This window comes from Cricetulus griseus, chromosome 6 (assembly GCF_003668045.3).
Source record: "Cricetulus griseus strain 17A/GY chromosome 6, alternate assembly CriGri-PICRH-1.0, whole genome shotgun sequence".
NCBI classification, from domain to species: Eukaryota; Metazoa; Chordata; class Mammalia; order Rodentia; family Cricetidae; genus Cricetulus; species Cricetulus griseus.
The window spans coordinates 72512979-72530763 of NC_048599.1; the positions used below are offsets into that span (position 1 = coordinate 72512979).

Sequence of the window (17785 nt, forward strand, 5' to 3'; positions counted from 1 at the left end):
GTGTGTGTGTGTGTGTGTGTATGAGTGTGTGTGTGTGTGTGTGTGTGTGTGTGTGTGTGTGTGTGTGTGTGTGTGTGTGTGTATGCACTATGCACTATATGCATGACTGGTGCCCATGAAGGTAAGAAGACCATGGAGCAGATCCCATGGAACTGGAGTTGCAGATGTCTGTGAGCAATATGTGGGTGCTGAGAATCAAACTGGAGTCCTCTGTGAGAACAATAAATGTTCTTAACTAGCAAGCTCTCTCTCCAGCCCCCAAGGATGCTGTACTTACATAGCAGCAATGACCATTGCTGTTATAGCAGAATCTAGTTTTCAGAAGTAGGCGTCAACATTTAGCTTCTTAGCTTTACTAGCTCATTAAACAGTAGGTTTAAACACTGAAATTTAAGGCAGGAAACCATTCCTACCATACTACCAGTTCAAGGACTTTAGTTTCTCATGTCTGCTGCAATAAAGTCACACAAATTGGAGTGGCTTAAATCAAAGCAAATCTAATCCTCTCACAGTCCTGGGCAACAGAATCCCATCCTTTGGAAGGGTGCAGCTGGAGGATTGTTGCAACTTCCAGGCCAAACTGCTACAAAGTAAATATGAAGCCAGCCTGTGATAAGAGAGTGGAAACCCTGTCTCAGAAAAAAAGAAAGTTGAAAATCAACCTAAGCCCCAAGGTCCTGGGTGGGCTTCTTTCTTCCAATGACTCTGAGAGGACAGTTTCTTCCTTTGTCTTTTCTGGTACCTGCTCATATGTCTTGGTCCCCTTTTTGCACACTGTCGCCTCTCTCTGCCTCCTACTATTCTTCTGTGGTCAAGTTTCCCACTGCCTCCTTCTTGTAAGGACACTTATGCTTGCATGTAGACAACTGAACCCATCCAGATAAGCCAGGATCACCTCACCATTGCCACCTCAATACCTTAGCTGTATCACTATGCCTGTTGCCACATAAGTTGACATTCACAGCTTCAGAAATTAAGATCTGGGTATCTCTAGATATTTAGTCTATCACACCAAGGGAACTAGTGTGTTTCATTTCTTGCAGATCCAGTTGAAAAAGCTAAATTGATCTGGATTCTACATCTCCAGATTCCTCTGAGAACACACCATTCTTGAATCCTAAACCCTAAGTCCCAGGCCCACTCATAACATGTTTTTCCCCTTGTGGCTAGTGAGTCATCTTATTGTTTCTGCATCTAAGATTCATCATTTGCAGGATGAAGCTAATAATCTATTTTTCATTTTCATTTGAAAATTAAAGAAGTGAACTATGCAGGGAGCAAAAGTTAAATATCACTGAGTAACTATATCCCAACAATATTCAGGAGGCCTGTGTTTGTCACTACTTACTGACCCACACCCATAAAAAATATTTCCTCCATGTTTCATATGCGCCTGTTGATGGAGACTGATAAAATTTGTATTTTTGATCTTGAGTACAACCCTAGAAACCATTAAAGATGCATTCATCACCTTAGTCCAACGACTTAGTCTCCCTAGCCCCTGGTCCTTGTAAAGTGAAAATAACAGCACCAGCCCTATATGACTGCTGGAAACCCAAACTAGGTCATGGAAGCATTGTGCAACACTTGGAACAGGACACACATTAAATAAATGTTCACTGCTGCTTTCATAGTTACCATTGTCATTTCATTACAAAATATTCTGAGGTTTAAGGAGAAGTTGAGTTATATGTCCAAAGTCAAAGGAGGGGCAAATGGCAGAACTGAGGCCTGAGTCCAGCCCAGTGTATCTCTGCTCCCTTTACAACTAGAAGAACAATTTTGTGGTACAACTCCATCTTCTATCATCATGACACTTGAATGACTTCCAGCTCTTTCCTCCATGGTCTGAATCAAATCAGGCATGCTGATGTTTTACAGTGTAGGCAGAACAAAGGGAATGGATATGACAAGTTGAGTTGAGCACACTGCAGCTTCTACTGTGAGCCTGTATTTAGCTGGGTATAAAAATAAGGCCAAGGGGGGTAGAGAGGTAGATCACTCAGTAAAATGTTTGCTGCAGAAGCATGGAGATATGAGTTTAAATCTCTAGTACCAATGCAAAAAAAAATAAAAATAAAAATGTAAAGCCAGCATGCCAGAGTGTACCTGTAAACCCAACCCTTAGGGAGGCAGAGTCTGGAGGATCCCTGGGACTCACTGGCCAGCCAGCCTAGTTGAATCAGAGAGCTCCAGATTCAGTGAAAAAGTCTGCCTCAAAAGGTAATTAGATAGTAATTGAGAAAGATGCATGATGTTGGATTCTGACCTACATACATACACATAAACACATACACACACACACACACACACACACACACACACAAACACACACACACACACACACACAGAGAGAGAGAGAGAGAGAGAGAGAGAGAGAGAGAGAGAGAGAGTGCAATGTTAATTGATGGAAATGTTCTACTTACAGGTGACTGAGCAGTCCAAACTGCATAATTCTTACCAAAAACAACCTTTTTTCTTTCCATCTAACCACACAGAAGCAGTTACCAGCAGACCACAGGCCTCGTGCCTTCATTTCCTAAAGCGGCTTTCACAGGCACTGAGACAATCTGCTTTTCTACACAGCTTTGGACTGTATCAGCTCACTTACTTAGAAAGCTTGCAGAAAGAGGCAAGTGTCCTTCACAGAACACAAATTATAAACCCTCTTCTTTCTAAAAATGTGTACACGGAGGTCTGGCTCAGGGGAAAAACAACATTTGAAGAGAGGCTTCTTTAGAAATGATTAATTCTGATATTCTACAGGCACAGGAAGATTAATAAAAAGGAATTGAGGTTTTACAGACGAAGAAAACCAGAGATTCCCTGAAATCCCTTATCAACAGAAGAACTTTTAAAAAAAAATAGAGCAAGCAAAAAGAAAAAAGAGCTTTTTGAAGGCAATTAGCATTTAATATGAATATTCAAAAAGAAAGTATTTTGGCCTGTGAGTTTTCTCCCCCACCTCTAGTTATTGACCAGGTGTGCAAGACTCTACACTTACACGCCATCATCACCTTTGCCTTCTCACCTCAACAGAGCTCATCAGGGAGGCATGCAGACAACCTGTAGCTCTTATGTATCAAACATGGAATTTACCCAGAAGGCTCTCTGCACTCTCCATCTTCAACACCCAGGGCTTAACCATGAGATGTAATTTCTCAGGAAAAAAAAAAAAAAGAGTAACGGAGCTACATTAAGAAACTGGACTTCTTGAAGGTTAAGCACAGACCTGAGTCTGAGTTCTGCATCACTTAGCAAATTATCCTTGCCTGAAGATAAAGGAGCCCCAGCTAGCCAAGCCTCTAGATCTCATTAGCTGATTATAGAAATACAGGACTTCAAGAACTGGAGTTGCAAGTCTGATGGTGGCAGAAATTGACCAAACAGCCACCAAGCACCTGGCCTTGGGACATCAATAGGGACAAAGGCTTCAAGAGCACCTGACCTGCTATCTCCCACATCAATAGGGACAAAGGCTTCAAGAGAGGACAGTCAAAATAAAACAACACAAGCCTCTTAAGGAATGTTCACCACGGAGCAGGATGAACTACAGACAGTCCTAGAACACTTCAGGCCAAAGGACCCAGGAACCAACCCTGGAAAGTCTTGGGAATCACCACTGAAGGTTTAAGGTTAGAGCAACACCAAATGAAAAGCCAGCTTCGTTGTAGCCAGAGGAATTTCAAAACCCACATTCATGAATGCAGACAAGATCTTACTGGAGAAATGAGGAGCTACCTGATTATCCAAAATTCAGTGAGAGTGACAACCTATCCCAGAAGTTTCTACATCAAGGTGAGTACTACTTCATTCTGTCTGACTGTGGTCACCTGAGGGCATGGTAAGGAGAATCCACAATTTCAACACAGGTGTTAGGAGCAAAGGCATCTAGTCACACTCATATCTCTGTGGTACACCCCAACCCAAATCGATACATCTATAAAAAACTGATAAATGATTGGATCCCAAGCAATCAGTTGTAAATACATACACATAAAAATATGCACATATGAGCAACACGAAGTGAAGTCAGTAGTTTGCATGTATATATGTATGTGTAAGAAAAATTAAAGAATAAGAGGTCATGAATTTGAAAAAGTGTGTGGGAGGGCATGGGTGAATTTGGATGGAGGAAAGGGAGGGGAAAATATGTAAATATAGTACACATGTAGAAAATTCTTTTTTTTAAAAAAAAAAAGGATTGTTCTGTGCTTTGCATATAAAGGAGAGGCTAGAGAGATGAGCCTGCTTTTACAGAAAAACGTAGAATAAAACAACCAAGCTAGTCCAACTGAATTTACACACACACACACACACACACACACACACACACACACACCTATCATCTGATAAGTCACAAACACAGAATTTCCTTAAAAATAGCCTTAGGGCAGACTTTGAAGATTCCCCCTATGGAAGGCCTCACTCTCCCTGGGGAGCAGAAAGGATATGAGATAGGTAGGGTGTTAGTTGGGGGGGCAGGAGAGGAGGGGAGGGAGAGGGACTTGGGATTGACATGTAAAATAATTTTCTTTCTAATTGCAATAATAAAAAATAAAAATAAACAAAAATAAAAAAGAGAAAAAATAGCCTTAGGAGAGGATTGGATATTGTTTTCACTTGGAAAGTGTTGATTCATTCCAATTTAGAGATTAAGGAAAGTTTTTGGTTTTTTTGGTTTTTTTTTTTTTTTTTTGCTTCTCTGGAAAGAAGATAATGTACTAATCAATTTGTTTGCTTGTTTGTTTATGTGTACACATGCACGTGGGAGTGACAAGTCAGAGGTCAGAGGAAAACTGATGGAAGCCGGTTCTCTCTTTCCACCATTTGAGTCCTGGGGATCAAACCTGGGTTCTTCAAGTTGGCAGTCAAGCACCTTTACCTACTGAGTCATCCTGCCAGACCATTTAATACTTTTTAAAAGACTTTTTTGAAAGATTTATTTATGTGTGTGTGTGTGTGTTATGCATATGAGCGCTCTATTTGCATGTATGCCTGAGTGACAGAAGAGGGCATCAGGCATATTTAATACTTTTTAAAAATTAGGTTGATTTATTGGAATTTTTCACCTACATGTGTGAATATGTACCACATGTGTACCCAGTTCAGAAGAGGGAGTTAGATCCCATGAAACCGGACACACAGATGCCTGTGAGCCACCATATGGGTGCTGAAACCAAAGCCAAGGCCTCTGCAAGAGCAGCAAGCACTCTTAGCTGGTGAGCTACCTCTAGTCCATCATTTAACATTTTTCAGTGTTTGTTTAAATTATAATATAATTACTGATTTTCCCCCTGCCCTTTCCTCCCTCCAAGCCCTCCCATAGGCCCTCCTTGTTCTTCAAATCCATAACCCCTTTTTTCATTAATCTTTGTTGCATACATATATGTTTAAGTATATGCATATATATTCCAAAAAACATAAACACGCTCTGCTCAGTCTGTGTCATATTACTTGTATTTATGTTTCCAGGGATGACCATTTTGGATAAACGATTGATATACTCCTTTTTGGGGAAGACTTCTCTTGCTCTCAGCATTCCTCTGTTGCCTGTGCCTCTTTAGGTAGAGTTGGGCACACACACACCCACAGGATTTTTCTGTGTAGCCCTGACTGACCTGGAATTTGCTCTGTAAACTAAGGTGACCTTGAACTCAGAGATCTACCTGCTTCTGTCTCCCAGGTGTTGGAATTAAGGGCATGCACCACCATGGCTGGCCTAGGGTACTTTTTATTAAACCTTTTCCTATGAGACTTAGAAAGACTACTTTGCCAACCATCCTTCACTCCTACCCCATTCTGGCTTAAACATCCATGGCACCCAGCTTGGCTTCTGGAGAACAAGCACACACTCTGCCATTCCTAACCCTGGCTCTTAAAACTTCATTGAACAGCTCTTGTTTTGCTGCCCACAGACATCCCCGTGCCCTTGCATAACCAAGTCTTCTGTTCCATTCCAAGAGCCCCCTCTTCTAACCACCTTCTCAGTCTCAGAGAGAGAATACATGGCCAAGACCTCACCAACCATACTACTGCAAGCCCAGGCACATGACCAATCCATGCCAAACCAAGACCCTTTCCTGAGTCTTTTTTGCTATGGCACCAATAGAAGTCATTCTCCTTGAGAAGCTATGGGAAGGAAACAAATACAGACTGGGAGAGAGATAGGTGACAACAGAATACTGTTCTAAATGGCCCCAAAACCCTGAATCAAAATAAAGCTTTTAAATAAAACTGGACGTGGAGAAATGGCTCAGTGGTTAAGAGAACAGAGCTCAGTTCCTTGCATCCATGTAAGGCAGCTCATAACTGCCTATAACTCCAGCTGTGGGAAATCTAACGCCCTCTTCTGGACTCCAAAGGTACATATACATGTACACACACTTAAAAAATAATAATAAATCAACATTTAAAATACAACATAATACCTTACTGAATTCCCTTTTTGACTCACATCAATCACACCTGGGATTCTACCTATGTAAACGGGCATGATCTAATAGTCACCTAAAGGTAATTGGAATACAGATTCTTTATATTTTTTGCCATTTAGATGATGCTTGTTTATGCAATCCATTCTGTGATTGCTAAATTGTGACTATATTCCCCTTTTGAAAATTTCTTTATAGACATGGTTCATTGTCTCCATTTGCCATGCAGCCTAGTCCTTACCCACTATTTAATAAAGGGCACAGACTCGGTGGTTATTAACCAGTCTCCCCCTGTATAAATCAGCCCTTATGAACCATCAAAATCCTCAGCATATGTAATGGCACTCAAGCTTCTCCCAGCTGATCTCATCATATTTCACACTCAGAAAAGAGCTAATAGATACTCTACTGTCCAGTTTCTACTGGCTCTGGATGCTTAGCAGAACATTTTGGATGGAACTTTCCTTCCTACACAAACACAGGAACCCATAGTCTCACAGACCACATCATCAGACCACACAAGAAATATTTGGACTTCCCTTATATGTCGCTGGCAATTTATTAGAATCTATACTTCATCTATCTTGCTAGGTTATTCTGTATTCCCAATGGATCGGCTCCATGACCAGATGTTTCTTCTACTGGCTCCTCCTGAATAGCAGTAGCCTAAACCTAAATAATAGGTGAATCCCTCATCTGGCATGCAGAAAGTCCTGGGTTCCATCTCTAGGACAGAAAAACAAATAAACAAAAACCTCAAGGCAAAGAAACAAAGGACACCCGATGTGATAGGAAAGGTGAAGAGGAATCTTCACCTTGGTTCCCAGAGGAAAACATCCAGCTTGCGCATGCCACTCTTGTGTCCAAGAAAAGCTATTCCAAATATATGAAAACTTCCAGAAAAGAACCAAATGGTCCTCAAAACTCAGGTTCTGGATCAGCACATGGTTCTGGAAAATAAACTTTTGCATTTCCAGTTGCAACAGAAGTGTGGGGCATGAAAATTTTTTGCAAAATCTGTTCTGACCCACCCTTCAAAATGACCTTGTATAGCACAATGAATGGGCTGGAGGGTGTCCTGGAAATAACATGCTCACCTGGCATGCAGGAAGTCCTGGGTTCCATCTCCAGGACAGAAAAACAAATAAACAAAAACCTCAAGGCAAAGAAACAAAGGACACCCGATGTAATAATTCATGTGAATCATACTCTCAAAGGGATTATGATTTGTACTATAACAATAAAAATCTTTTAACAGGAGGAAAATAGCCATTGACAAGAGTCAAAATACCTAAGAGAAAATATCTACAGTACATATAAAAAGGAAAAGTCTTTGTGTAAACAAAGAACACTTGCAAAGCAATTCCATTCCTAGATAAACTAGCCCAGCTTCTCCCTACAGACAGCTGCTCTGCAGTGCCTCAGGAGTCTAATCCTTACCTACATTGCTCCACCATCCCCTTCCAGCATCCATTTGATCTTTTTGATCATTCCAATCAGCAAACAAATAGACCATGCTTACTTTTACCTACAAGTTAAAACAGTTTTTTAAAAAGGAAAGAAATAAAACCACCCTCTCCTGACATGCTTCCCCAGTCAACAAGAACCCTTGTCCTTGTGTCTTTGCTCCCCTTTGTGTAGACCTGCCTGAAGAAGTTGTCTTTATGGGCTGTCTCCAAAGTGTTATCTCCTCCCCTCAGCCCTTGGCCATGCTAGGCAAGTAAACTACACCACAGCCCTCCAGAATCTCTTAAACCCATTTGTCAGGCTTTCCCCGGCTATCTCCAACCCATCCAGGGATAACTGCTGTAAATAGAGAGATGATTCCAGCATTTTCTACTGCAGATACACACACAACAAATTGTTGTTTTTTAAAAATCATCTAGGTGGTAAGATGACATGTGATTGTAATGTTTTACTACCATATGAATTTTTTTAATGAGAAATGTGCTATTTCCTAATCAAGGGGGAAACTGATTTTGTTTTAGATAAATAAAGCATCTTTGCTTTATAGAGCACTCCAATGTGTGGCTTTGTTTCAAAAGTGAGGAATCGGGAAGAAAGCTAAGGCAAATAAATGTGTTTGTTTTCAGTAGAAAAACACCTACTAAAAGATGCATGAGCCCCTCATTTCTGAGACTACTTGGACAACTTTTTTAATAGTGTGCATTCTAAATCAGTATTTTATCTTCCTAGCTGGAGATTATTATTTTGTCTTCAGCAAATGACAGTGAGAAGGATAAATGGTGGGTAGTGGGAGGGGGTTCTCAGAAAGGCCAGGAGGAACCAGATCTGAAATATGTCTTGGGTCATGACGTATCCTTCCATCTGGTGAACCCTCTCTTCCTATAATATGTAGTTCATTCTCCCTGCCCCACCCATCAGAATATTCATTAGCCTCACTTCATCTTCAGGAAACTGTCATGATCCTCATTTCCAACTTGGTCCCTTGGCACTACTTTCCTTTCTTACCTTGATTAAAATAAACCTGTCATTTTCCCCTCACGTTTATGAGATGAACATAATTCTCACCTCAAAACTGAACACTTAGAAACACTGTAGGCAAGAAGTCTACAATGCCCCCCCCCAATTTTTTTTAAATTAGAGATAATTGAAAGGGAGTATTTTCCAGTAATCAATACCCTCATGGGGTTTTAAACCCCAGTTTTGTGATGACTTGTCAATATGCATTTACTGGACTCTGGTAAATGCATATGGTAGCTGGAGTCAACCATTTCTTAAGAAGGAGAATGGCGCAGGGGCAAATGCATACATAGAAAATATAAAGGAGTGTTCAACACAATATCAAAAATAGTCCTCTGGGCTACTGGATTGTGGGTGGGGGTTGTTGCCTTCCCATATTATGCATTTTCTGAATGTTCTGGTTTTCACAACTACCTAAAGAATTTAAAAATCAAATGCACTAACGGGTAAAAACAAGAAAGCAGACTAGGTTCTCCTGCCCTTCTATGGCCAGAGGGATGAGGATACTACACCGAATCCTGGGTCTCTGTCTCCAGACTGGGACTCCCGGAACTCATTCTTCAGGTAGTAGACCTATCAGACCTCAGCCAGGTCCAAAGCCAGGCAAAAATAAAGAAGTGGGGTTTGAGCTGTGCAACTCGGTGGCAGCGAACTTGCTTAGCATGCGTGAGATCAGCATTCTGTCCCAGCAATACAAAAGGGAGAGAGGGAATGCTACTGCAGCATAAACGGAGCTATTTAGAAGGGGAAATGAACAGCTTCTGGGCAGGGGGTGAAAGAGCAAGCTCGAGAATGTTCTGTTCATGGAGCTGCTAGTGTTCCTGGAATCATGACTCCCCCCCTTTGCTTTGACATCTGAGGAGCCAGGAGCTACTTGAGAGCAGGTTATCTGTTTTCAAGAAGTAAATCTCTGGGGCAGGTAGTATATGCGCAGGCGCTGAGGGAAGGTGCGGTGCTGGGGTTCCCAGCCAGAGCCTCGGCTATCTCTTTTGGCAGAGGTTCTCAGGGATGAGACCATGTCTAGTGGGGATTTTCTCCAGCTTTGACAGCCTTGGCCCCACCAAAATACACAGCTTCGTTTCCCCATACATCACTCCTTGGGAGACTTCTGGGTTTTTCCTTTCCAACATCCACAGGTCAAACACTGTGTGTTCCCAACAGTCTGTGAACTTCTTGGACTAGCACAGGGACATTGATTTTGCTCAGCACTCCTTTTGAGTTTCTATTGTGTTGGATTTCCCACTCCCCCTACCCAGTCCCCAGAGAGTAACTTCCTCCTTGTTCTAATAACTTGGACCACAGTCAAGGTTGATGTGTTTCTCCATTTTGCAGGCTATTTTCTTCAGAAGAGACAAAACAGAGGCCAGCAGGGTAGCTGAGGTTTGTCAGCAGCCTTAGGAAGTCAGCAGCCGTTAAGGATACACAAAGAAAATGTTTTCAAACAAACACAAAGTAGACAGAACAAGACGTCGGAAATAGAGTTTTCAAAATGGAGCTCTTATGCTCAGCAAGGACTCCCCAGCAATGTCTTGTCCTAGGAATGCATTTTAAAAAAGGAATTTCTTGCCTCAGGAGATGACACAGTAGGTAAGAGTATTTACTCTGCAAACATGAAGACCCAAGTTCAAATACCCAGTACTCAACACAAAAACTCAGGCATGTGCCTATAACCCCAGCACTGGGGGGCCAGAGACAGGCAGATTCTGAGAGCTTACTGGCTACCCAGCCTAATCAAAAAAGGTAACCTTTCCCAGTCAGTGAGAGAACCAATCACAAGGAATAATGTGGAGAATGATAGAACAAGGCACCCAAGGGACATGAGGGAATTAAAAAATAGGCAAAGAGGAGCCTCAAAGATGGCTCAGCAGTTAAGAGTACTACTTGATCTTACAGAGGACCCAGGTTCAATTCCCACCACCCATGTGGCAGCTCATTAAATCTCTAACACCAGTTCCAGGAGATCTAATGCCATCTTCTGGCCCGAGTGGGCACAGCAAGCATGGTGTGCCCAGACATACATGAAGGCAAAACACCCATTCAATAAAATCTTTTGGCGGAGGTGTGTGAGACAGAATCTATCTACATAGCCCTGGCTGTCCTGGAGTTCACTTTGCAGACCAGGCTGGCCTCAAACTCACAGGGATCCCCCTGTCTCTGACTCCTGAGAATGGGGATAAACAGTGTGTTCTACCTTTAACGTCAGACCAATAAAATAAATCTTAAATAAATAAGTAAAAGTAATTTCTTCCAGGGTAGAAAACAATAACAGGCTGAAGTAGAGTTCAGTTTGAATCCTCCTGGGATTTTAATTAAAAACTGACATTTTATGAGTGAGATGTGAATAGTGACTTTTTTCTTGAAATTATGAGTTCAATTGTATTTCTCATCATTAAGGAAAAATCAATTATTTTCACACAGTTCTCTGAATAAATTCAGTATTCAAGAAACCCATTTTTATGTCAGAACTCTGTTTCCAATATAAAAGTAATGAATTAATGAAAACTTTTGTCATTTTTTTCATACAAACACATTGTGATGATACAAGCTTCCAAACCCTGCCAAATAGTACATTTTACACAGATAAGACCGTGAAGATAGCCAAACTAGGCCAGGATGGTTGAGATACTTGGAAGCCAAAGCAGGTAGATCTCTACAAATTCCCAGCCAGCCTGGTCTACATAGTGAGTTTCCAGGCTAGCCAGGGCTACACTGTGACTAAATAAAAAGATACCAAAATTGTCTCAATTGTTGAAAGACTCAGAATCAAATTTATGCCAAGTTTCCCCAACCTGTATTCTGGCATTAAGAATTTTTGTTTTGTTTCATTTCACTTTTTATTTTTGGAGACACAGTTTCTCAGTGTATCTCTGACTGTCCTGGAAATTGCTCTATAGACCAGGCCGGCCTCAAACTCACAGATCTACCTGCCTCTGTCTCCTGAGTGCTGAGATTAAAGGTGTGCACCACCACTGCCTGACAAGAATATTTTATCTTTGAAATATACTGCTTACTTTACAATCACACTCTGACATTTCATCTGGCCAGAAATCACTAAATTCTGAATGCTGAAGGGTGGAGCCCCCCAAAAGAGAGATTAATGGAAATGGGGAGAGAAACATTTCAAAACTACAGAGACTTTTGTTCTGTTTTTTCAGATCCACAGAGAGGGACTACAAACTTGGAGGAGTTGAAGGACAGGGAAAGGTTTCAGAAGACAAAAAAAGTGACTCCTCTGGCTGAAGGAAATCCAACAAGAGGGGCCAAACCCACGAGGAAGAAAGGAAGATGAAGACCTGTCCTGATGTTTAAGCAAAGAAAACAAAATCAAAAGAAATAGTTCCAGAAATGTTCCAGATTGTGCACTATAGGGCTGGGGAATTACACAAGTTTAAGAATAGAATGAGTGGGACAAATGTCTTTGCAAAACCTGCCCATAGAATCAGGGTAAAAAGTCAGTTCTCCCTGGAAAATGTAAAGCGATGGAGAAACGAAAGGTTAAACATACTAAGGCTGAAAGAAAGACCTGACCGACCTACAGGAGCACATTTGATGTCACAAATAGAGTGCTCTGTGAAATAAGGAAATGAGCAGGGTTCCTGCTGCATGGATTTTTTTTTTTTTTATTGTTTTGCACGGATGTCGATGAGAAAAATATCACCAACGCCATGCAGTCTGTGATAAGTCTACAATGAACCAGGAGAGTGCTGAGGCGGGGACAGATCCTTCCCTATTCCCAGCTGCTACCCTGATTCCCCCATGTTAGGCCTAACTCCTGCATTGCCCCGCATGTCAATCAACAAAGCCATTGTCCACTCACTTGCTCTGCCCTTCAGTCCATTTCACTGAGCTGGAACTCCCAGCAGCCATTCTAGAAGAGAAGAAGAGGTAGGGAATGGGGAATGGAAGATGCATGGTTCTGGCAAACCCCTGGCTCCCAGAATCCAGTGAGAAACTTTGACGCCAACAGTCTTGTCAAGAGTGCTGAAATATGTTCCAAGTACCACTGGTGGGGCCAAAGGCACCCCAGAAAGGCTAGACAGACTCTGAACCTCGGAATCAGATGTGGGTTTGGAATCTGCTCTCCTGCTAACCGTATGGGACCTTAGGAAGTGATTTGACTCTCTAGGATTTATTGATTCATTTGTAACTCAGGTAATAGTGCCTGGAATCCAGAAGCCTGTTAGGAAGCCAAGGCGTAGTAGGCTAGAAGAGCACCTGACTTCTCAGGCACATGCCACTGTCATCTCCTCAGACTTGTTAGAAACTACACGTGAGCTTTTTGACTGTTTAAAACCAGCCCCACTGCCTTCCTTGCTTCTGTTTTAGGTTCAATGAGAAGCTCTATACACGTGTAGCCATACCCCTCCCCCCCCCCGCCCCCAGTGCTTGTACATCTTGTGTGAGCAAAGCCTGTCTATCAGTACAGCCAGGAGTGGACACATCTAACTTCAGATTGTTCAAACAAACACCACACCAGTACAGTTCGTAGACTTTGTACATGCAAAGCATTTCTTGATAAGATAATGCAGTGGTTAACATCAGTGATAGCGCCAGCAAAACATAAACATTCAATGAAGTCTCATGGCCACAACGTCTTTGAAGAATTCTAAAACATTCAACAAAGAAATGGCACACTAAGGGTTCCCAATATTCCTTGTTCCCTTCCTTGCTCCAGACAAAAACATCCCATTTCCATTTTTTAAAATTTAATATTGAATACACCCCTCCCACTGAGAGAGGAAGGAAAGCCTCTGGGTGCCACTGCAAGCTACACCTCCTTTTCTAGGCCCAGGCTGTGCTCCCTTTATAAACTATAAATACCCTGAAAATGATTTAAACAGCTATAAGTTCCTTACCCCTTTAAGGTGGCTCCTAGGTTCATCTGATTCCAGGTCATGCATTCAAGCTGGGAGGTCATTTGGTATAAATTGTCACTGTGGAAAACATCCAGAGTTAGAAACACAGCCACATACACAAGGACAGAACTATTTCTTTAAACACTATGGAGTTTTCACTTATAGTGCATGCCTCCACATTTCCTAAAACGATGAATACGTGAATCTAAAAATGGTTTTCATTTCTTCTCAGTGATCTCTGCACTCACACACATATACATACACACAGCAGAAAGGATGAGAGTAACTCAGTTGTTTAAAGAAAAAAAAAGCCTTAGCAGAGTGAACTTCAGAGTTTCTAAAGCAATATTAAACCTTGGAGGGGAAGAGGCTAGAGGGAGTAAGGCTTTTTTTTTTGGGGGGGGGGGGGGGGGGGTAAAGCTTTGAAAGGTAACACATGCTGGATAGCTCAACATTAAAGTTAAAAGCCTGAAGCTGAGAGTAAAGTGACAGCGGATTAATTATTCGTGAAAAGGCCATTACGTTTGTTTAATCAAAAGGATAAGTATCATGTGGATTATGAGGGTCCGAAAGGTCAGGGTGATGGGTGATGAATGGGCTAATACCCAGGGATGTGATGAGCAAAAGGCAATACTCTCAGCACACGGCTAAGCAATTATTCTGTATGTATTTTATAAACCTAGTGAAAGTCAAGAGAAGTTTTAAGAAAAAAAAAAATTTTTAAACAGCCTATGATTTACATTAAGGCTCAAAGGGAAAATACACCTCCATGTAAACCAACCAAGAGCTGCTCTCTTTCCATTGTGTATCTCATTACTAACACATAAATCAATGAACGCTATAATGACCAAGCTCTATCAGGAAGACGTTTAGGGTAGAACCGAAAGGGTTAATTATGAAATCCGAGGCCCAAGAGATTAATGGTCTGCCTGGAAACCTTCAGTCTAAACGTATTAGAGAAGAAGAATTTCACCCTACCTTCACTGCAGAATGAACAGAGATAAGCATTCAGTACCTAATGTGTGATACCAGATCACAAATCCCAGACAACCTTCTGTCTTGCCCCGGTGTCCCTTTGCGTTGCTTCATCCAGCAGAGGCAATGGGAGTTTTTAATTCAGAAAGGGTTTTCTGGGTCAACTGAACTGAGAACTTGTGAAGAGGTGACAGAAATCACACTACTCTGAGTCACTGGAGACTGCTGTGTGCTCGCTAGCTCTCACCCATGTGACTCCTATAATGTCTCTGCAAATTATTTAGAACTCCTTAAGGCCAGTGCACCAGCTGAGGAGGAAGTTAGCTTCCAGGAGGAGAGTTTTGCATATGAAAAGTAGAGTGACTTCAAACTTCAAGTATGTGTAGCTTCATTAGTCAGTGTATATCTGGACCCCATCACTCATCCCTGTGTCTGACTGGCTATTATGCTACCACAATATCCTACATATCCATGGGAAGAAGAAAAAAAAAAAAAAAAAAAAAGATTAGTTTCTTCTGGAGCTTCCTCGTTTGCAGAGGCAGCCCGTGCTGGTCGGTGCCACTGCATTTTGCAATTCCAAGAATTCTTTCTCTAAGGCTGATGTAATTAATTCCTGAAAGACCCCAACTTTTATTAGAAGTGCCAGCCTGCTGCATTTACCACAGCAGAATTTCTTGAACTTTCTTTGGGCTGACAGTTCATTAATAAGTGGCCTCCTCCACGATCCCTCTGCTGGTTTTTGTTCTCCTGTGCCTTTTCATCAAGCAATCCATTTATTAATCTTGCCATTAATCTCAGCCAAGGGGCATTGTATTCCCCAGGTAGCTCTATATTTTTGTCACTGATTTTTAAAAAATTGTTCACCAACTAAAATCACTCCGCTGCAGTTGACAATTTTCCTCGGCCCCATTGGGATGTGGGGTCTCTCTGGAATGACTTAATCCTTACATAAGACTCAGAATATTATCATATTATTATTATTATTATTATTATTATTATTATTATTATTGTTGTTGTTGTTTTGTATTGTTTTGTCTTGTTTGGGACATGGTTCTCTATGTAACAGTCCCTGTTGTTCTGGAACTCACTTTGTAGACCAGGCTGGTCTCAAACTCAGAGATCCACCTGCCTCTGCCTCCTGAGTGCTGGGATTAAAGGTATGAGCTATCATGCCTGGCTATGGTCATTTGCAAGAAAGCTGGGAAATAAGGTGAGTGGCAGAAGTTGATGCATAAGGGTGAATGAATGAATCCCAAATTTCTAAATTTATATTTAGAGATTTTTCTAAGACTGATACACAGTCCTATGATTCCTAATTGCCTCAATACAAAATGATCTCAAAGATAAATACCTTTAAATGTATTTCTTTGATCTGCAGTAAGAATTTTCTCAAATACAGGGCATATACATGTGTGTCTTCCTATAGGATAGTAAATAACAAAAAAACTCTGCATTGCATAGTCCAATATGGCAACCACTAGCCATGTGTGGCCATTGAACATCAGAAATAGAGCCTCATTGAGATAAAGTTTGGGTTATACTGGGTCAAATACAAATTTATGCAACAAGCTTCTTATTTTCTTATTTTAATGTGGTTGCTAGCACATTTCAAATATGTTTCTACTAGACAGTAGTATTTATGAGTGGCACTTGGTATGTTCCTTTGGAAGCATTTGGCATCTGAGCCTAAGTCACTGTCACTTACACAATAATCATACTCTCACAATAATAAATAATCATAAAAATAAATAATAATAAAATTTTAAATAATACTACTAATTTTTAAAAGATATTTTTCTCCTTGTAATCTTTCTATATAGAGACCCTTAGGAATCAATGGGATTATGTTTTGATTCTATGAGAAAATCTGAGGAAATTTCCATTCAGCTCTCTGAACCTCAGATTTCACATGTGTCAAATGAGAAAATTAATTTTAGTCTCATTTTATAGGGATATTGTAAGGCTCGAAGAGATTGATGCTCACACTGACTCTCTGAAGATGGTATGGGGAATATACAGTTTCCTAACTGCCAAATTTTATCTGGCACATTTGCACATTCTCGGCATCACTCCCAACAACTTCATGAAATTATCATTCCCCTTTTCCAGACAAGGACTGGCACTCCAAGGGGTACCTGCTGCTACGATGTGTGATGGCCCTCTTCCCTGCTCCTTAAGATGCTCATGGGCATGATTCAACATCTGAACCTACAGTACCATGTATATAACAGTACAGGGAAGAATCTAAGGTGAAAGACCAGAGAAGGTGTTCATCCAAAGGAACATCAGGACCAGCAACTCCTGGAAGCTGCAGGGATACAGGGATGCAGGGATGTTGTGTCCTCTTCTACCCACTAAGGATAGTGCATCCACCCTGCCTGGTGACCAATCTCCTGACACTTTGTGCTCCAGTTATTCTGATATCTCAGCTATAAAGCTTCAGAAGAGGGAGGGTGAGGGCATGGAACAGGGGAGAAGGAATTGCAGAAGATCTCCAAGCTATTAGTAGGTTTCCTTAACCATACCCTGCCTTCTGCTGGATAAGGAAGGCTCCACAGTGGCTCAGTGTGCTGGCTGTATGGCACAGCTTTCCCTCCAAGGCCAGTGGAAGCAATGACAGTAACTGCTGCTGCAGAGGGCAGAATGTCAACTTGAGCTAAAAATACTGGCTCACACCATAGTCAGATTGTGATCTCTTTGGGCAATCGGTCAACACCCAGCTCTCATCATGGAAGCTTGGGGAAAGAGGCAGAATCACTCAGGGAATGCTGACCTCTGGCAAACGGAGCATTTACTTATTAAATGGCCATGGTCGGTGTCCACCACCTCACCCCCAGAAGGAATCAGATAAGCATGTGGTTTGGCTCAAGGCAGCCCCAGTGGTCACGTAGACATTTCAGCTCCAACCATTAAGCTCTGCCTGGTTGGAAGTGGATCCTGAAGCTACAGGCTGCCAAAATATATTCCCAATGTCATGATATCCTTTATATTTTTTAAGTAGGTTTTTTTTAAGTCACTTGTTTCCTATGTAAAAAA

At 41.5% G+C, this 17785-nt stretch overlaps 1 protein-coding gene across 4 annotated transcripts in view; it reads right to left on the reverse strand.

Moving 5' to 3' along the window:
* The window catches only part of Wt1 (WT1 transcription factor), a 44843-nt gene that overhangs the window by 14868 nt on the left and 12190 nt on the right, over positions 1-17785 (reverse strand). For 2 of the 4 annotated variants that reach the window (XM_035446882.1, XM_027422328.2), the window contains exon 4: positions 13775-13852. The exons of 1 other annotated variant lie outside the window; for it this stretch is intronic. In XM_035446882.1, coding sequence (XP_035302773.1) covers positions 13775-13852 — 78 coding nt within the window. Of the gene's footprint in view, positions 1-12735; positions 12787-13774; positions 13853-17785 lie in introns of all 4 variants that reach the window. One more of the 4 variants, XM_027422327.2, reaches the window with a different exon arrangement.